Source organism: Phocoena sinus, chromosome 19, assembly GCF_008692025.1.
Source record: "Phocoena sinus isolate mPhoSin1 chromosome 19, mPhoSin1.pri, whole genome shotgun sequence".
NCBI lineage: Eukaryota > Metazoa > Chordata > Mammalia > Artiodactyla > Phocoenidae > Phocoena > Phocoena sinus.
In genome coordinates this window covers 52,747,571-52,768,966 of record NC_045781.1, presented here as the reverse complement: position 1 = coordinate 52,768,966, position 21,396 = coordinate 52,747,571, and the positions used below count along the sequence as shown (strand labels likewise).

The following is a 21,396-nucleotide window of genomic DNA, read 5'->3' as shown; positions in this document are numbered from 1 at the left end:
GAACTTTTTTTACTTTAATAGGCTCAGACTAAATTCCAGTCAGACTGACGGCCACTCATGTTCCCACCGCGAAGGTATGAGAGCACCATTTCCCCACCCCGTCCCCATAGCTCTATAACATTTAAAACTTTTGCCAGTCTAACAGATGAAAATATGATGTCACTGCCATTCCCACTTGATATTTCCTTGACTAGAAGGGAGACAGAACACTTCTCATGGGTCTCTTAGGAACATGCCGGACTTTGAAACACAGGGGAAACAAAAACATCATTCGATCATTTGCTCAAGAATCATCTTACCCATGCAGATGGCCGACAGGCACAAGAAAAGATGCTCAACATCACTAATCATCAGGGAAATGTAAATCCAAACCACAATGAGATACCACCTCAGACTCGTCAGAGTGGCCATCATCAAAAAGAACACAAATAACAAACGCTGGGGAGGGTGTGGAGAAAAGGAAACCCTCCTACACTGTTGATGGGAATATAAACTGATGCAGCCACTGTGGAAAACAGTATGGAGATTTCTCAGAAAACTAAAAACAGAGTTACCATATGACCCAGCACGTCCACCCCTGGGTATATATCTGAAAGAAAGAAAAGCACTAATTCGAAAAGATACATGCACCCCAATGTTCACAGCAGCATGTTTAATAATTGTCAAGATATAGAAGCAACCTAAGTGTCCACCAGCAGATGAACTGATAAAGGAGATGTGATAGATATACAGATATATAGACACACACACACACACACACACACACACACACACACACACACACACACACGGTGGAATACTACTCAGCCATAAACAAGAATGAAATATTTGCCATTGGCAACAACACGGATGGACTTGGAGGGTATCCTGCTAAGTGAAGTAAGTCACACAGAGAAAGACAAATACTATGTGATATCACTTACACGTGGAATCTAAAACATACAACAAACTAGTGAATATAACAAAAAAAGAAACAGACTCACAGATACAGAGAACAAATTAGTGGTTACCAGTAGGGAGAGGGAAGGGAGGAGGGGCAGTATAGGGGTAGGGGATTAAGAGGTACAAACTATTACATATAAAATAAGCTACAAGCATACACTGTACAACACAGGGGCTATAACCCATACTCTATAATAACTACAAATGGAGGATAACCTTTAAAAATTGTGAAACACTATATTGCATACCTGTAACTCATATAATATTGTACAGCAGCTATGCTTCAATTTTTAAAAGTAAGGTAAACTAAGACTATCAAAACCTTCAAAAAGGAAATGGGAAAAAAAGAATCGTCTTACCAATTTCTGCTGTTCAAACATAAGTTTTTTATAGAAGAGATGGAACTGTTCAAAGCTGAGTTCATCTTTGTGTGCTCCTATTTCCTGTAAATATATAAAAAAAAGTGACCACACGATCTTTCTTGTCCACCACAAGAATGCCTCTTCCCTGTTCACAGAAATACCATGGCTCTGCTACAACACTGGTTAAAATCAAACTTGCATTCCTCTGAACCCAACTGTCCACAAGTTTCCTAATTTATCTGCCTGGAGAACATACCCACCAGGGATCCCTGGTAAGATCCTTCCCTTGACTCTCCAGAAGGGAAGGATCTGAGCCAGAATTCCAAGAGCCATAATGCAGAACTCCTCCTTTTGGGGGCAGAAGACACTTTCAAATCTAGACATATTTATAGGGTATGTACAGATAGGTCATTTTTAAAAGCATAAGAAAATGAACCGAGCCCTTAGAATGAACAGAGCTCAACTCCAGTCAAGGTCTGTCCCCTGAATGGCTTAACAGCTTTGGGCAAATCACTTGACCCTCTCAGACCCTCCGTTTCTTCATCTGTAAAATGGGAGAACCACCATTACCCTCCTCGGACTTCCTTGAAACCAAACCAGATAACATCCACGTAGCACCTGCTTGGTAAAGGCTTGATAAGGAACAAAACTCCAACTACGTGGCGGTCGGTGGTAAATGCCTCTCCCATCTCTCTTCTGTCAGTCCCCACCCTTCTCTGGTCTTGCCTTCTTGGACCAGTTCGAATGATGGGGGCGGGCCAAAAGATGGCTTGATAAGCCATAAAGTGGGTTAACTGTTTCAGGAGCTCACTGGTATAAAAATGAATGAGCTTCTTCAGCTGAGGAATCCTGTGACATGCCCCTGTGAGTCCACCAACTGGGACTATTGGGATGGAGTGTTGTTGGGTTCCTTGACGAGAGTCAGTATCTCTCTGAAGGCCAGAAAGAATGCCTATGGATCACCTCCATCCTTACACCCTTCAGAAGAGCCCCACCCGACCTATGCTACCCCATCACTCATGGAATGACCCGTCTCAGATCTACCAATGGCTTAATTACACAAGAACGTAAACAAATTAAATGATGGGCGGAAGGAGGGATGGAGGGATGGGAGTAAGGATCATTGGATGAAGGGAGGGGTGGGGGCGAGGAGAGGGGAAGGGCAGAGAAGAGTCGCCTCTGACAACTATGCTATCAGGACCTGAATACAAAACGCCACATCCCTGGCAACCTACATAAGGAGTCTTCCATAATATTCTCCAGAAGAAACACATGTGTTCATATTATTAAAAGGAAAACAGGCTGTGGGGTAGTGAGGGAAAGGGAAAGTTGGACTGGTGGAAACGTCCCAAGTCAAGCAGCTCAGTGAACGTGGTCTTCGTGGATGACGTCCTCTGCCACGACTGAGAACACGGGCCTAAGATCTTCACACAATCCCTCTGTCCGGACTAAGATGGATGAATCTGGAGGCGGGGGACTTCCTTGGATACCATTCAATGGAGCTCAAAGGCACGTAGTGGCTTCACGGGAAAGGCACACGTAGCCCTGGATTCACAAAATCGCCAGGCTGAGACACAAAACTTACCACGAACTTATCTTTGAGGAACTTGGCGCTGCTCACTTTGAAGTTGACCAGGGGCAAGATGGTCTTCAACTCTCGGAGGCTGATGCTGCAAAAGAGGGGAACCCCAGTCCCGTCAGCCTTGAGGGGTGTCAAGAGTGGAGGATCTGGCTCCTCCTGTCAGCTCCCATCTCTACGAGAAGACCCGCCAACAGCTGTTAGTGAGCACTAACTGGGAACAGAGACTCTGGGATCAAGACACCCGATGTGCAAGGCTGGTCTCCACCCTTCAGGGATGGCCGTGGACACGGATCACGTTGGAGATTCGCAGTGAGGGCAGAAATGGTGTCGGATAACCTCGGCAGATGCGAAACGTCACAGGGGTTCCAGCCAAGAAGAGGTCACTGGAGGCCAGAGACAGGCAGGGGAAGGAGCCAACCTTCTCTGAACACCTACTATGTGCCAGGCTGCCCCGGGGATCTCCAGGCAATGACGTCACCTCGTCCCTCGCTACACCTCACCCCCCCACACAGTATGCATTCTCGAGTCCCAGGGTTCAGAACAGGCAACGGGGATGGGGGCAGGGTATGCAGCTCAAGGTCGGAGCTGGTCTGACGACCTGAGGAGGCAGGCACCATTATCACTCCACACGGCAGGTGGAGAAACCGAGGCTCAGAGACGTTGGGTGCTAGCACGCGGCGGAGGCGGACTCCAGTGCAGCCTGCCTCCGGGTCTGCCTGTAACCACTGCACTTGAGGCCTCTCAGGGAACGCCACGAACAGTGACGGAGGGCGGCGGGCCAAGGGCCTGAGATCCAGACCCTCGTGGCTGCAGAGCCACGTGTCCGGCAGAGCGAGAGAGGGTGGTCTGGGCGGCCTCTGGCGTGGCCAGAGAAAACTGTTCTGCGTTCCTGGAGACGTCAGACTAGAAAGGGGCTGTGCGTGGCCAGGAAGGAAGTCTGCCCGGGCTGTGGGCAGGAACGGCCCAGCTTCCGCCACACTGTCTACTCGGCCTCTGCCAGCACGCCCGGGAGGAAGCAGCAGGCCACACTCGGCAGCTGCCCCGGGAGACCGCCAAGAGGACTCCTGGCCACCCCAGTGTCCCCACCTCCAGCATCCCTGTCTCTCATCTAACGGCCTCCCTAACGTGGGAGACCTTTATGGGCCACGTGTTCCCCACCTCCCACCACTCCTGGGGCCGGCACCCAGGGCTTTCCCAGAGAGACGGTGAGGGCAGCACAAAGCCCCCGGCAGGCCCGGCAGGGCTGGCCGCACAGAGAAGCGAGCAGGCTGGCTGAGACCCCCTTTCGGACCCTGCCCCCGGGGTGTCCCGAAGAGCTTGGCCAGGGCAGGATGAAGGACGAGGAGTGGCGGGGGATGGCGCTATAAAACGAGGCAGGGAGAGGGTCTGGCCTAGCTGGTAGCCAAGGCGGCTCATCTAGGACCAAGGAAGAGGTCGGCGTCCCCTGGGGAACCCAGAACTTCCAGGCAGAAACGGGGCCAAGAAACCTTCCCACACCCAGGAACAAAGGGACTGGGGAGCTGGGAGCCAGTGCAGCTGCCGGGGGGCCAGTGGAGCAAACACAGGGCCCGGGGTCGCGAGAATCTGAGCACTGGGGCATCTGAGCCCACCGGCTCCAAAGGTCCCGCCTTACAGTGGAGCAACTGAGCCCCCAGGTAAAGGTGGGAGCCAGAGAGCTTCTCTGGGCTCCTGTGCAGGGACTAGCCACTCCACTCCACTACCCGTGCCGCGCCTTCACTCCCCGCTCTGGGCACGTGGACCAGGACTGGCCCGTGGAGCTGCCGGCGGGTAGGAAGCCAGCAGCTCCCAACTTCACCCCTCTCCCCATCCAGGACTTGTCATCAGATCTCAGCCAAGATCATGGTCTGCCCTCTGGCCGTAACTCAGGACAGCTCTGCAGGGCCTCCCCGGAGCTCCCCACGGGGCCAGCTGAGGCCGTGACTGTGACTGCATCACAATCCAGCTGCCTTCGCAGGTGTGGCCCCGCACCCACTCCCCATAAGCTTCCTGCACACAAAGCCCCATCTCAGATTCTGCTTCCTGCAGGCTCAGCCTGTGACCGTGCAGGGCAATCCAGGGCAATCCCTTTGGGGAGGGATGGCAAAAACTACCCCCTCCCCACGGGCACTGAACAATCATGTCAGCTTCCCTCCTCAGCTTGGCGTGGTCCCAGATGCTACAACACTGCACCCTGGGGCAGCCTTTACCAAACAACTGAGGTTGGCAGCCCCACGAAACTTACCTGCCACCCTGAGGCTGGTAACCAACACCTCCACCACCCCCAGCTTCTTGTAACAGTAATAAACATTCATTAGTGTTTACCGTAAGCCAGCCACTGGCCAAGCACTCGTCACAAATGAACCCACTGAATCTTCAAACCAATCCCAGGAGGTAGGAACTCTGATCTCTCTTACAGATTAGGAAACTAAGGCACAGAGAAGTCAAGTAACTTACCCAAACTCATACAACCAGTAAGTGTCAGTGCTGAGATTCAAACCTCAGCGCTGCCCAAAAGAATTTTCTAGGATGATGGAAACGTTCCGTATCAGGGCTGTCCAATGCGCCTAGGGCAACCAAGGAACTGAATTTTTAAATTTTTATTTAATTTTAATTACTTTAGATTTAAATAGTCACATGTGGACAGTGCAGCTCTAGAAGCCTGCTTCTCTAAGTAGCGTCCCTGGAACGCCAGTACCAACATCAGTTGGGAATTTGTTACAAGTGCACATTCATGATCCCCATCCAGACCCAGTGGAACAGAACTTCTGCGGGACAGGCAGTGCACCTCTGGGGGTAAAGCCCCCCCAGGCTGTCCGACGTGCTGGAGCCAGGACTGCTGACCGCAGGGAACCTATTTGCATGCCTGCTGAAGACAGAACTGGACCGCACACCTGCCTCCCACCTGCACGCCCGACCCTCCCGCCTCCTGAAGGCCAGGCTGAGCGAGAACAGGAAGTGCACACTCGGTTTATGCAAAGTCAGTGTCACATGCCGAGGGGCAAGGGGCAAAGTGGGAAAGAGAAGTCCACAGAGACAACCTGCTCCCAGCCCGTAGGTCTGCTGGCCCCTCTGCAGGACTCAGCCCGTGAGCCTCACCCTGAGGAATGCAATTCCAGTGACCACCCTCCACCCCCGAAGGTTCAGGGGCTTTCGCAAGGGGTATTTTGACCGAAGAAGTTTTCCCCTAATGCACTGACCTTAGAACCTAATTCCCAGGTAAGAGGCAACTAAACTCTAGAGACTCAAAAAGAGGGGGTTTCTGGAAACCTGGTCAAGATTAATGTCAAACGATTCATGCCTTTGACTCAGTCTCCCCAGGCCTGGAAATGTTATAAGGACAAGAACGTTCTGGTTGTCCCCTGTTACAATGCTGTGTCTACGAACGAAAAGGGAGGGCTTCGTTCATCTGACCAACACTACAAAGACCGAACCAGCCGGATCCCCGACCTCGAGAGCCCCCACCGGTGTGAACAGCAACAACAGGGGGAAGACTCTAAGAAAGCAGAGAGCGTCCGGCCGACGGGACAGACTGGCACTAAGACCGAGAATCCTACGATGACCCGAAACACGCTTCTCGTGAGGGTCGCTCCATAACGTTCCCTCTGAACGCAATTCAGTGAAACTGTGAACGTTAATAAAAACCGGACACAAACTAAATGACAAACAAGAGGCAACTTTTCAAGCCAAATATCAGATCCCATTGGTTGAATTACAATGTAGGCGTTAATACTGTTCCCAAAGAGTTGCAACAAAATGTAAACGTGTTTATGGTTTAAGGTGAGGTGAAGATAGTTTCCCCTCCTTGCATGTGGGCTGGACTTAGTGACTGATTCCCAGAAAACAGAGCGGGGGCAGGCGGGGGTGGGGTCTTTACGAAGGAGAGATCTGGAAGACACAACCTTGGCCAAGTAATCAAGGTTTCCAACACCCTTGACAAGCCATGGTGAAAGCAGGCATCTCTTGAGCACGGTGAAGAAAAAGACCTTCACCTCTGTGATATTCTTCCCAAACACAACCTCAGGTTACCCTTAACTCCAGTCTAATCATGACAAAAATATCAGACTAACACAAATGGAGGGACATGTTACAGAATACCTGAGACCTACTCCTCAAAACTGTCAAGGTCATGCAAGACAAGGAAAGATGGAGAAACCGTCACAGCCTAGAGGACACCAAAGGGGCAGAACAACTAAGTACAAATGTGGGGTCCAAGACCAGGAGAAGGACACTGGTGGAAAAAATGGTGAATTCCAATAAAGTCTAGGGTTTACCTAACACTCGTATAGCAAATGTGGTTTGTCAAGTTTTGACATGAATGATGTGAACTGTAGGGAAAACTGGCCAAAGGGGTACATGAGAAATCTCTGTACCACCTTTGCAACTTTTCTCTAAATGTAACATTATTCCAAAATTTTAAAATTAGTTAAGGAAGAACACAATGTAAAGTCATATGTATAGTTACATATTAATGAAGTAAAATGAACAAACCAATAAATAAAGTTGAGGATGGAAATCTACTGAAAACAATTGTACCCAGAGTTAAACAGTGCCTACCATTTAATGTCAAACTCACACAAATTTTTTCTAGTTTTCAGTATTTCCAAAATTTTCTATAACGAACATGAGTTACTTTCGTAATATATATACACTACCAAATGTAAAATAGATAGCTAGTGGGTAGCAGCCACATAGCACAGGGAGATCAGCTCGGTGCTCTGTGACCACCTAGAGGGCTGGGATAGGGAGGGTGGGAGGGAGACGCAAGAGGGAGGGGATATGGGGATATATGTATATGTACAGCTGATTCACTTTGTTATAAAGCAGAAACTAACATAACATTATAAAGCAACTATACTCCAATAAAGATGTTTAAGAAAAACAAAAAAAACATAGGCTTGGGGGTTCCCTGGTGGTCCAACAGTTAAGCCGCTGAGCTTCTAATGCAGGGGGCGCCAGTTCAATCCCTGGTCAGGGAACTAAGATCCCACGTGCCTTGCGGCACGGCCAAAAAATAAAATTAAATAAAACACAGGCTTGTTTACCATATCTAAAAAAAAAGTCCATGTGATATTTTTAAATGGGCAAAGGACTTGTCTAGATATTTCTTTGAAGAAGATATACAAATGGCAAAAAGCACATGAAAAGATGCTCAAGATCTGTAGTCATTAGGAAGATGCAAATCAAAACCAAAATGAGATACTACTTTACACCCACTGGGATGGCTGGAGGGAGGGAAGGGGGGGTGGGGGGGAAAGAAGGAAGGGAGGAAGGGAGGAAGGGAGGGAAGGAGGGAAGGAGGGAAGGAGGGAGGAAGGAAGGAGGGAAGAGGGGCAGGAAGGAGGGAGGAAGGAAGGAAGGTTAGGTGTTGGCAAGGAAGTGAGAAAAAAATGAAATCCTGTTGCCCTGCTGGTGGGAATGTATAATGGTTGCAGCTGCTGTGGAAAACAGTAGGCAGTTCATCAAAAAATGGAACAGTATTACCATTTGATCCTGCAATGCCACTTCTGGGTAATGCACAAAAGAACTGAAAGCAGAGACTAGAAACCCATATTCACAGCAACAATACTCACAATAGCCAAAAGGTGGAAGCACCTGGAGTAAGTGTCCACGGACAGATGGACGCATAAACACAATGTGTTACATGCACATAGTGGAATATTATTCGGCCTTAAAAAGGAAGGAAATTCTGACACTTGCTACAGTAACGTGGATGAACCATGAAGACATGGTGCTCAGTGAAGTACGCCAGCCACAAAACGCAGCATCCTTCCACTCATAGGCCCACAGGAGTCAAATTCACAGAGACAGAAAATATTGGGCTGGCCAAAAAGGTCGTGCAGGTTTTCCCGTAAATGTCATTTTACAGAAAAACCTCAACGACCTTTTTGGCCAACCCAATAGCACAGCGGTTACCAGCGGCTGCAGAGGGGGTAACAGAGTGAGGGCTAAATGGGTACAGAGCTTCAGTTTTGCAAGAGGGGTCGAGCTCTGGAGGCGGATGGTGATGGCAGCACCGCAACATGAACCACTGACGCGTACACTGAAAATGGCAAGCTTTATGTTATGTATATTTCACCACAATGAAACCAACACGTAATTTTCAGTCAAAGGAGGTCACGGAGGGGAAGGGAAGATTTCTGCCTTTTACCATTTCAGTGAGTGATCAGTTAAGCCACAGCTGACCGGCTAGGCTGCTGCGGACGAGTGATCTAACCTCTCCTGGCCTCAGGATCCTCATAAAACGGACCGGAGGGTGCCCAGCTCGCCAGTCTGAGAGCCTTCTTTCCGTAAGCTTTCCCCAATTCCCTAAGTAAGGAGAGTGCTCAGAACGGCGGGTGTTACAAAGTGACTCCTCAGTAAACGCCAGCTGCTGCCATGTTGCCTCTCGAGAGGCTGAAAAGGGAAACATGCTCAGGCCAACAAAAACCCGGGACTGGACACTGCCCGAGCCGGGCCAGCCCACAGTCTGCCTCCCATCCCCAGGCTCTTTCCTTCGTGCTGCTGCTCCTTTGTTTTCTTCCAGGAAACGGGACCACTGTGCGAGACAGGAAAGGAGGGAGACTGGCAGAAGTCAGTTGCCCTTTCATTGGCACCTTGGTCAAGTTCCTTTTGAAAAACTCCCTCTGGGCCTCCCAGAACCGCAGGAAAGGTGGGATTTTCCACGTGTTGACAGAGCAGAAGGGCTCTGCCAAGCGGAAGGGAGGTCGGGGAGCGGGAACGGCAAGCAGGGAACAAGGAATCATGGCCAGAGACAGACTTGCTGTCTGCTGAAGGTTCTGGAAAGGACTTCTCTGTAAAGGACTTGCAAGAATCCATTCTGAGCGAGAGAGCTGGAGGGAGGCTCCCACTTCTTGACAACAGAAGTTGGAGAAGCAGACTGTGGAACCAGATCAACAACGCCATACCCCACCATGTGGAGAGAGGGCCCAGGAGGGACCTCAGCTGTGATTCACCCCAAAGCCACAGAGAAGGGAAACAGTCATGGGAGGCTCCACCTCCGAGACTGAAAGAGGCCAGTGTGTATAAAATCCCCCAGCGCGGGGACCTCGTTTGATCCACCCTCCGTAACACGGGCCAGGCCCAGGTGTGGGACCACAGAACGCTGGCTGAGAGGAGGAGGGAGGGAAAGGAAGATGGACAGAGACACGGACTGAGCTGCTGGCTGACCTAACAACATCACTAAACTTTTCACCGCTTCCTGGTTACCATCTGTAGAGCATCCCGTGGGGCACGTGTACAAGAGACCACAGACGCTCTGAAATCAACAAGTGATGGATGACACTAGCCTGACACTAGAATGCCTCAGGGATGGAAAGACTTTCAGGAACAAGAGAGGTGAGTTGTAGACGTTACTTGTTGCCTCGTTGACGTGAGGCTGACACATCTTAATGGAGAATGGAAGGAAGGAAAAACATTTAAAAACTTTCAGAGAGGTCTGATGTGAGGCTAAAATGATACAATTGATTGTCAAGAGCTCAGTACCGTGCCTGGCATGCTGGGTGCTCAATAAATGGTGTGTTTTTTTTATCATTACATTATTAACAAGAACTGGATCATAACCGAAAAAAAATGCAGAGGATGTTCAACCTCGCCCATAAACAAGGAAACGCAAATTTAAGCCAAAATCCACTGCTGCCTTTTACCCACAGATTAATAAAGGTCAAACTCTGGAGACACAGTGAAACAAGTACTTTCTTGCACTGCTGGCAGAAACAGAAATCGCTACCACCTCTCTCAAAAATCTCAGACCCGAGGACACCTGGCCGCTGGAATTCCTCTTCCGGGAATTTATCCTGCTCATACCCTCATCACCGAAGCTTACAAAAAGGGAGATGTGAAGGCTTTCACAGTATGCTAATAAAGGACCAGGAACAACTTCACGTCCATCAAGAAGGAAATGATTTCTCATCAATGGGAGAATTACACTGTACCCATCCAAGGACAAACCGCATTGGATACAAAAATGCCTGGCATGGAGCGCTGTGTGTGCCAACAGGGAACCACTCCAAGACGTGCTGTTCAGTGAACCAGTCAAGGACACTGAATTACATGTTATCACATCGCCCCACTCACGTCCACCCAGCCCTTACGACCATCGCTACTGAACTGGGTTTACCTCCTGATGGTCAATCTCCCAAGCACAGAGGAAGGGCAGGCACCATGGTGACCCTGTGTCTCCCCGGGACACAGAAGGGGCTCACATGTGAAGGCCTAAAGGACGTGCTGCAAGTGCTCCACAAAAGAGAAGCCACCTCTGCAGGTGGACTGGAATTTTCCACCGCAGTGAGGTCCCGCACGGGTGGAGATTCCGTCACCGTGACCCCCGCCACCTAGCACTGTGTCCGGCACCTTGTAGGTCAAATCTAACTTCAGCTAACTGAAAGCTCCCTCTGTGGAGCTTTCCACAGCAGAGAACTTGCTCCAACCCCCTCAGAATGTTTAAAGAAAGAATGAACATCCGAGTCCAAAACCATCGGGAGAAAACGACAGAAATGTGAGCGAATCTTACCTGTTTCTTCTGGTCTGATCCACAGAATAAATCTGCTTTCGCAACCAACTGGGAAGAGAGTTGAGACAAAGAAGGAAAGTTAGAAAACAGCACAAGTCTAAGTGAGTTCTATAGGATGCGACAAAGGAAACTGGAAACGAAAAGGAAGGTTTTCCAACTTTCCAACTCAGGCCACTTGGGAAGAAGCAGTTTCTCCTTGTGGTTGAAATGCCCCAGCTGAGGCAAGAGGCCCCTTTGACAGAGGCTGGCAATCTTTAAACTGACAATTCCCTCTGATGGTATTAGTTAATCCCCAAAAAGCTGGTAAGGAAAATGGTGTAAATCAGAGGGCTTTGGTTTGCTGGAGGGACAGTAATTCACACACCAATCCCATCCAAAGGGAGTGGCAGGTGGAAAATCCCCGGACCGCAAGCCTGAGGTCCTTTGATCCGTCAGCTTAATCCCTCTTCCTAAATCCTGTAAGAAACAAGCCTCGGGCCCTCCCCTCAAACCCGACACCAGTACCAGCCTCTGTCTCAGCCCCAGGGCCCTCCTCACTCCAGCAGGCCAACACCAAGGCCCAGCACTGAGACAGGCTTTTCTGTAAGATGCTGGAGAGTCCACAGCCGCTAACGGGAACCTACTGCATACAGGACACTCAATGAGCCTCCAAGACGCAAAGTTCCCTTTTTCTTTCTTTCACCATATTGGCTAAAGGCAGCAGAATAAATGCCTGAGTGAGCGAACACAGAGATAAACAGGCCAAAACCGTCACCTCTCAATGATGGTGGGGGTGGATGCGCTCATCACTTCCTGGTGCAAGATCTTCAAGCCAGAGAGCCACTTAGTTGCATCTTCTTTAGAGTCGGCTGTAGAGGTGAGGGGACAGAAATGCTCTGTTACTCCCTGGGAAGACAGACCGCTGCTTAGGGACCCCCCACACACCTTCCCAGCCCCACACAGACCACGGGGCTGGGAGGAGCCTGTGCTGGTTCCTAGGACCTACTTTTTGTCTCAGATGAGGCCATATGTCCATGGTGAGCCTCCTACAGCAGGGGTGACAAGCCGGTGACTTTTTAAAAGAGTTTTAGCCCTATGCTAACAAACAAGAGGCAGGACCTGGGATAACTTGTACCACAATCCTGAGCAGCCCTAAGCATCTCCCCTGTTTCCCTTCAAGGCCAGAGAGAGGGGTGGAGAGTAGGTGATGCTGATGCCCGCAAGGGAAGCGGCAACAAGTACCAGTTAAGAGCTTGGCATCATCGCCAAGTCCCAGTGTACCGCTTCAGGGCTGTGTGATGTTCAGTTGGTTACTTAACCTCTCTGTGCCTCATTTCCTAATCAGTAAAGTGGAGATGGCAATGCAAACAACTAGTCCAGTTATTAAACATCTCCAAACTAGGGAGTCTGCTAGTCTAGATAGAGCATGCTGAGGTTTCTGCTCTCACTCTTCCCATGTGGATGAGGCGAAAACTACAGCTCAGAAGAGTGATGGGACCTGTCCCAGAGCCAGTAAATAAGAAGCTGGGATCCAGACATCACCCTGGCATCCTGGGCTCCACGTCTTGCTTGGGCTTTCATGGCCTCCCAACCAAGAAGAGCACCCAGGCTTCAGCCTGCAGGGGGGCTACGTGGACAAAGCTCTGAAGGGACACAGTCACGGGCCCCTCTCTCCTGCCCCATCTCTGCCTCCTGCTACACACCATCAATCAGACGGCCACCCAACACTTCCTACATCCAGCTTGCTAATTTCCCTCCTCCAAGCCCTGGCACATGCAATGTCCTCTCCCTGGACCATCCTCCCTCTTTCATCCCAACTCCTACTGATGCCTTAAAACCCAGTTGAAAAGTCACCTCCCCTGCAAAGCCTTCCAGGGAATGAGGCACTGTGTACTCCTGCAGCACGCTTATGTTTGGACTACTGCTCTTATCACAGAGTACTCTAAGTTCCTGTCCACACGTCTGTCTCCCCAAGTAGACTGTGAGCTCCTTAAAGGCAGCAACTGGGTCTTATTCCTCTTTACAGCCCCCATGACACGTAGTAAAACCTGGCACAGGGCATATGCTCAAAAGATGCCTGATGCAAGCATGAATGAGAACTCAAACCAATGAGACCTATCTGACCCTAAATTATATGTCTTTTATAACTGAGTTGTAATAGTTCTTAAATATTCTAGATATGTTTTTAATCAGGCATACGGATTGCAATTTTTTTTCTCTATATTGTGGGTTGTCTTTTCACTTTTTTTTTCTCTCGGCCGTGCTGCATGGCTTACAGAATCTTAGTCTCCCCACCAGGGATCAAACTCAGGCCCCCTGCAGTGGAAGCTCGGAGTCCTAACCACTGGACCGCCAGGGAAGTCCCTACCTGACCCTAAATTCAATGTCTCTAACGCTACTCAGCTTTCACGGTTTCCTCCCACTTTGGTCTACTTTTAATGCTACTTATTTTCTCTCTCGTCAGTCATGATTGTACGTCAAGTTCTAAGTCAACACGTTCTGGGATTAGACCTGAAGGCAGCTACAGGCTTCTGCCCCTGAGCGAAGTGCCTGTGCTTTTTCACAGCCCTTCTCCTGGCTGCTCAGAGGCCTCTTGGACTTTCTGGTGGACTCATAGGGATGGCCTGAAATCTCACCTCCAGATAACATGTGTCTCCGTGTGTGCACGTGTGTGTGTGCATGTATGCGTTTACTGTAAGTGCATGTACGCATGTTTACACGTGTGAGGTGGAAGATTTCAGGATAGTTCCTTCGGATCAGTTAAGCTGAATAAATGGTGCAGGCCAGACTCTGCTGGACGAAAAATGTACCCGCCTTCAGCTGTCTGCACGAGCCAGGTAGGCCCTTAACGTAATCCTTTCCACGTGCCAGTGGAGTCGGCATTATTGGGCTCCCCGTTTCACAGCTGAGTGAACCGCAGCTCAGAGAGGCTGAGTCGCTTACCCAAAGTCACACAGCTAGAAAGGGACAGGGTTAGGATTCAAAACCATGACGCCCTAAACACGCATTAGCGGTTGGGCAGGTGTGAGCATCCTGCCAGTGAACTTCCTAGGAAGGAAACGAAGACCCAGGGGCAGAGAAGAGCACATGTCATGCACCCACCTGCTAAGCTGAGCGTGTTGAGGACGAACTGGGTGCCGTACAAGATGGTGAAGCAGCACTCTTCCTTCTGGCGGACTGCTTTCGCACGCTCAAAATCCTTGGAGTTCTTCCCTGGGCGGATTTCCTTTATTTCCATGATATCCACTGAAGGAAAATGAACAACAGCCAATCAGAAGCTGGAGTTCACTCCATCTGAGGCTGCAGCCATGTGCCTGCACCCCAGACACGCAGAGCCCAGCTCTTCACTCCCCAGAGTGAAGACAAGCTGGGCCGGCCCCACAGCCCTGCCCAGCTTGCAGGATTATGTGCAAAACATGAAATGCTTGTTGTTCTGATCCACTAAGTACCGGGAGACTTGTTGTACAGCAAGAGATGACAGAAAAAGAGGAAACCCATCCTCCCTAGAACCCCTCCTGCCACGTGATGCCAACTCACTCCTAGCCAAAACCTACCTGGCCAGGATGGCACCTGACCCAAGGGTGACCCCTCCCTCCATGGGATAGCCATCTGATCTAAGGGTGACCCCCCCACACACACAGGGTGGCCATTTGGTCCAAAAATGACCCCCTCCCCTCACAGGATGGCCACCTGATGCAAGGGAGAGCCCCCCCTCCCTTTCCTGCCATAGGATGTCCCGTGAACTAAGGAGTGTCACAGAGTGACAAGTCCATCCATCCTTTCCTCCCTTTCTTCTGTCAAAAAAGCACCTTGTCCTGGGATGAACCCATTTCACGTGCTTGAGGTGAAGATGATCCACATCCCGGCACCTTTCACCACAACAAGCCAAAGGAGGGGCCAAGGGTCCCAGGAATGACCACAATGTCCCACCCTTGGCACGGTGATGGGTTCAGGGATGAGCACACGGCCTAAGCTGCCCCCATCAGCCTCCTCCCGGGACTTAAGTGGCCAAAGCTATTCATCAAGTCTCTCCTGCTGCTGCCGCCAGGCTGACAAAACGTGAGTCTAGGGGTAGCAGGCCATGTGGCCTGCCATACAGAAAGCAAAGACTCATCCCTGATGCACTACTGAGCCCCTGGGTCCATTTGGGCTTGAAGCCACTTCTGCGCTGGAGCAGGCTACCTATGTGACCCAATAAATTCTCTGTTTTGCCTTGGTTAGTGGGACATGAGTTTCTGTCCCACGTAACCACAAGAATCCTGGGACATACATCTTTGTTCTTATACTGCACAGAGAAACAGGAAAGAGGTATTCCTGGGAATGAGAGAGTAGGGAAGGAGACCTCAGCTTTGACCTGGGATCAAGGAAGCAAATAGACCCGACTGAACAAAGGCATTTTAGAGTCAGAATTGAACTGGCAGGAAAGATTCACAGCCACTCACACGTAACAACAGGAGGAGGAGACAGAGTATTAAATCAGGGGAGGAGGGGATGGAATGAACCAAAGCCTTTTTTTTTTTAATTTATTTTTGGCTGCGTTGGGTCTTTGTTGCTGCACACGGCCTTTCTCTAGTTGCGGCAAGCGGGGGCTACTCTTTGTTGCGGTGCACGGGCTTCTCATTGCGGTGGCTTCTCTTGTTGCAGAGCACGGGCTCTAGGCACGTGAGCTCAGTAGTTGTGGCTCACGGGCTCTAGATGCAGGCTCAGTAGTTGTGCCACATGGGCTTAGTTGCTCCACGGCACGTGGGATCTTCCCAGACTAGGGCTCAAACCCGCGTCCCCTGCGTTGGCAGGCGGATTCTTAACCACTGCGCCACCAGGGAAGCCTGAACCAAAGGCTTCTCACTTTCTTACCATGGATCTAGCTAGACTGAAAACAGTCTGGGGGACAAGAATCATGAAGTAAAGTGAAAAGACTTTAAATAAACAGCATTTGTTCTGTACCCTGTGTGTGGTGGTAGCTACACAAGTCTAAACGTGATAAAATTCCTTGAAACTATACACCAAAGCAAAAACAAACAAAAGTTGAGTCCACATAAAAAATGGTGAAACTTAATTAAGGTCTGACTACTCAGCCATAAAAAAGAACAAAATAACGCCATATGCAGCAACATGGATGCAACTAGAGATTATCACACTTAGCAAGGTCAGTCAGAAAGAGAAAGACAAATACCACATGATATCACTTATATGTGGAATCTAAACTATGACACAGATGAAACTATCTACAAAAGAGAAACAGAATCAGGGACATAGAGGATAGACTGGTGGTAGCCAAGGGGGAGGTCGGTGGGAAAGGGTTGGACTGGGAGTTTGGGATTAGCAGATACAAACTGGTATATGTAGAATGGATAAACAACAAGGTTCTACTGTAGAGCACAGGGAACTATATTCAGTATCCTGTGATAAACCACGAGGGAAAAGAATAGAAAAAGAATGTATACATATGTATAACTGAGTCATTTGTTCAGCAGTAATTAACACAATACTGTAATTCAACTATTATTTAATAAAAAATAAATTAAAAAAAACTAATTAAGGTCTGTAATATAATAATATTTTACCAGTGTCCATTTCCTGGGCTTGACAACTATGGTTATGAAAGATGTTATCACAGGGGGAAATTGGATGAATGGTACACAGAAACTCTGTATTATTTTTGTAATGTTATCATGAGTCTAAAATTATTTCAAACTAAAAAGTTTTTTAAAACACTTATCAAGGGACTTCCCTGGTGCCGTGGTTAAGAATCTGCCTGCCAATGCAGGGGACACAGGTTTGAGCCCTGGTCCGGGAAGATCCCACATGCCACGGAGCGACTAAGCCCGTGCGCCACAACTACTGAGCCCACGTGCCACAACTACTGAAGCCTGCATGCCTAGAGCCCATGCTCCACGACAAAAGAAGCCACCGTAATGGGAATCCCGCGCACCACAACGAAGAGCAGCCCCTGCTCGCCGCAACTAGAGAAAGCCCGCGCACAGAAATGAAGACCCAACACAGCCCAAAAATAAATTAAAAAAAATTTTTTTAAACCCACTTAATTATGGGTGGTCCTATTATGGGGGTGGGGGTGGAGTCAAGGGGTCCTTCATTCCTCAAAAACTAACAACAAAACACAGAGTCTTTGTGCGCGCTCAGATTCACAACCTTCTGGGAGGTTAAATCAGCACTGCTGATTTACCTGCTTCAGCGGTTATCTGAGAACATCTGAGGTATTAATGTTCGTTCTCAGAAATCAGTTACTTACCCAACCCAGCTGCCTGCCTGTTAGGAGCCCAGTGACCTTAAGCAATACTCTTTTTTTCCTAGCTAGTCTAACAATGATTATCTAACCATTCTCTTTCCCCATAAAATATCTCTAAGAGGGAATTTCTGAATTGGCCAACTGTGAGCTTTTTTCCTTACAGCAAAATTATAATAAAAATTTGATGCGTTCATAACTAAAGAGAAAAATTTCAGATAATGTAACACTGTCTTCAGGCAATCACCAAGTCTTATCAATTCCTTCTAAATCACTCTTGAATCTATCTTCTACCCATTCCCGGGGCCAACACCATAATCCAAGCCACTGTCACCTCTCGCTTGCACTACTGAAGTAGCCAGGAGCCACCCCCATAGTCTTTTCTATGAAATGCAGACATGCTCCAGCCGCCCCTGGGCTTCAAGCTTGCCGATGGCATCCCAGTACTATTAGGACTAAGAACCAAGGCCATGTGATGACCCTGCCGACGCCATCTGGATCAACTGTGCACCCTCACCGCTGTGCTCCAGCCACACTGGCCAGCAGCTTGCATTCACTCCCTCACAGGACACCGCCGCTGGCTCTGCTGGGGACACTCTTAGCCTAGTTAGTTAGCTCCACGTTCTTCCTCCCAGTTTCAGCTCAATCACCGTCAGACGCACAGAATACCCTCCGACTACTGCTATTACACACACCGAGCCCCTCTTCCCCACAGCACTGAAGAGGCCAAGTGCTTAGTGGTGTGAACCATGGATTCATGGCTCCTTCCCTAGATGGTGCATCTTTCCTCACCACTGTATCTCCACCCCTAGCGGAGCAACTGGTACACAGTGGGGCCCAGTAAATAGCTGTTGAAAGAGGAAGCGGACAGAGAGAGACGGAGACACAGACAGGGACAGAACTGGAGATGGGACAGAGGGGGAGGCAGAGGGAGACAGACACACACAGATACCAACACACACAAATGGAAACAACCAGACAGGGTAAAAGAGAGGCAGAAACAACCAGATATGAACAGAAGACAAGCCATCCAGATGAGGGAGGGAGGGAGACACAACCATGCAACGTACGAAGTCAGAGAGAAAGAAACATGGGAAAAGAAAGACTAAAATATAAACAGCCACTCTGACGATGCAAGCAGCCCTGACCGTCCCTACACTGCCCTTCACTTCGGTGCAAGCAAGGATCCTTTGGAGGCCAGCCCTGTCCCAGGAAAGGGCCGCAGGCATCCACCCTCGCCAGCCAGGACCGGCTGCCTCCATGATGTCATCCTGTTCACTTCCCCCTTTCCTTTCCGGGGATAAGTACTGGCCTATTCATCACGCTTCTGATAAGACTATGCTCTCTCCATTGGATTGCCTTTGTCCCATTGTCAAAGATCAGTTGATGATGTGTGTGGGTCTATTTCTGTTCTCTCTATTCTGTTCCATTGATCTAATTGTCTATTATTTCCCCAACACCTCACTGTCTTGATAACTGTGGCTTTCTAGTAAGTCTCAGAGTGGGGCAGCAGACACCTCTGACTTTGTTCTTCTTCAATAGTGTACTGGCAATTCTGGGTGTTTTGCCTCTCCATAGAAACTCTAGGGTCAGATTGTCAGTATCTACAGAATAACTTGCTGGGATATTGATTGGGATCGTGTTGACTCTACACCAAGTTGCAAAGAACTGACATATTGAGTCCTTCTATCCATAAACGCAGAGTATTTATTCAGCATACTTTGTCAGCCAGGCTGACACTCTCCCGGATGTACACACTCCTGACCTCCAAAGGTCTTACAGACACACTAGCTTCATCCATGAGACTAGAAATAAAGGCAATAATAATAATCAGGTACCGCTCTTACAGAGCACTTCCCATATGCCAGGGACAGTGCTAATGCTTTGCACATGTCACAGGTCGGTTCCCTGGAAGCCAAGCCTGAGGCAAGGATTCTTTTTTAGGTTTTTATTGGGTGGTGGGGTGGCGGGAGGGTGCTCAAAGGACAAAGGACTGCAGAAATAGATGAGGCAGGAGAATAAAGCTAGGCTGTGGTCCCAGCAGGGGACGGGCTTTAGCGTGGTCACATGAGGCGCTGGAGCACGGATCACACCAGGAAAGTGAGTCTCCTGGAAACAGCGAGGCTGTCCTCTTGCTCTCCCATGACTGTCCCCATGATACAGATGAGGAAACAGGCACGCAGAGGTGAAGTACCTCGGCCAGGGTCACCAGCCGGCAAGCGGAAGAGCCAGGATTTGAACCTTTACGTTGCTTCTCACGGTCAAGCAGGCGACGCTGAGAAGCCACGTTAGGACACGCAGCCCTCTTCCCACCGCGCTCCAGTCAGCAAGTCTCACCGTACATGGGCCTCCTGGCTACGTCGGCTCTCATTTAAGTGACTTCTCAACACCGCCTTCCCTCTCCCCCTCCCTGCACGGATCCAGCCCGTCATTTTTACATCTGTGCCATAAAGTTCCTCACCAGCACCATACGCATTCATAGGTTTCTTTGTTTGCTGCCTATCTGCTCTCTCCTCTAAGCCCCAGGAGGACAAGGGTCGTGTCCGCCCTGTTCACAACCGGAGCCTCACACCCAGCTACGTCAGAGCCTGGCTCAGAGCAGAAATTCAGGCTGCCGCAGAATGCATGATTAGGTTTCCTGGGTGTCTTGGCTTGGCTTCCCCCAGAAGCCGACCCTGAGACAAGGATTTGAGCACATGCAGTTTATCCAGGAGCTGATCCCAGGAAACACCAGCAGAGGAGCAGGGAAGTGAGACAGAGAAGGGAAGGCGCTGATAAGGAGGCTGCCATGTCATCATCCTGGTACCCCAGGGGCACAGGGAGCTGCATGGGGATCTGGGAGCCCCTTAGAGTTTGCCCCACCAAGAGAGGGAGGGAGCTGGGGTGTTATCCCCCAACCTCCAACTGCTATTGGTTGAGGGCCGCTTTTAGGGGGCCTTAACTCCCCAGGCCTCAGGCCAAGAGCCGCAGCATTCACGGCCAAGTGCCTTTAATGTGCAGCAGTGACTACTATGGCAGCAGGGTTAGGCCTCGGCATCCTCTGCTGTATCAGGTTATCGAACTGGCAGTTTCCGTGCCACCCCCATGGAACTCGGCGATCAGATGTTTGAGGGGTCAAAGCCGCAATGTCTCTCTAGTTCAGGCAGGACAGTGGCAGATGTGGACAAGTCCCAGTTGTTGAGGGAACAGCGTCTCTGGGCTCCCCCAGGGGAGATCCTACATGGCGACGGGACGAGATGTTACTGCCCCTGTACATTCTGTAGCCCCAGAGGTATCCTGGGTCAGCAGGTGGTTCTGGAATTACAGGTATCAGGGCGCTCCCTCGCTCACTCTCTCTTTTTAATGTAACAGCTTTTTTAAGATATGGTTCACACGCCATACAGGTCATCCACATGAAGTATACGATCCAATGGCTTTTAGTATATTCCCAGACTTGGGCAACCACCACCAGCGTCGATGTTAGAACATTTTCATCCCCCCAAACAGAAACCCATACCCTTCAGCCTCCACGTTTCCCACTCAGCCCACACCAGCCCCCGGACAACACTCACCTACTTTCAGTCTATAGAGGCTTGCCTGTTCTGGATGCTTCATGTAAAGAGAGGCATATACGATACGTGGTCTTTTGTGTCTCGCTTTTAAATTCACTTGGCGGAAGATCTCTGAGGTTCCTCCGTGTTGTAGCACGTGTCAGTACTTCATTTTTACGAATGAATAATATTCCATCGTATGGATTTGGTCTATCCATTTACCCACTGATGGACATTTGGGTTGTTTC

The 21,396-nt window shown here is 49.6% G+C and overlaps 1 protein-coding gene across 1 annotated transcript in view; it reads right to left on the bottom strand.

The window, feature by feature from the left end:
* Positions 1–21,396, bottom strand: part of PLCG2 (phospholipase C gamma 2) — a 145,187-nt gene that overhangs the window by 70,212 nt on the left and 53,579 nt on the right. Inside the window, 5 exon segments of the mRNA XM_032614793.1 lie at positions 1,302–1,385; positions 2,890–2,974; positions 11,396–11,443; positions 12,150–12,243; positions 14,477–14,620. Coding sequence (XP_032470684.1) covers positions 1,302–1,385; positions 2,890–2,974; positions 11,396–11,443; positions 12,150–12,243; positions 14,477–14,620 — 455 coding nt within the window.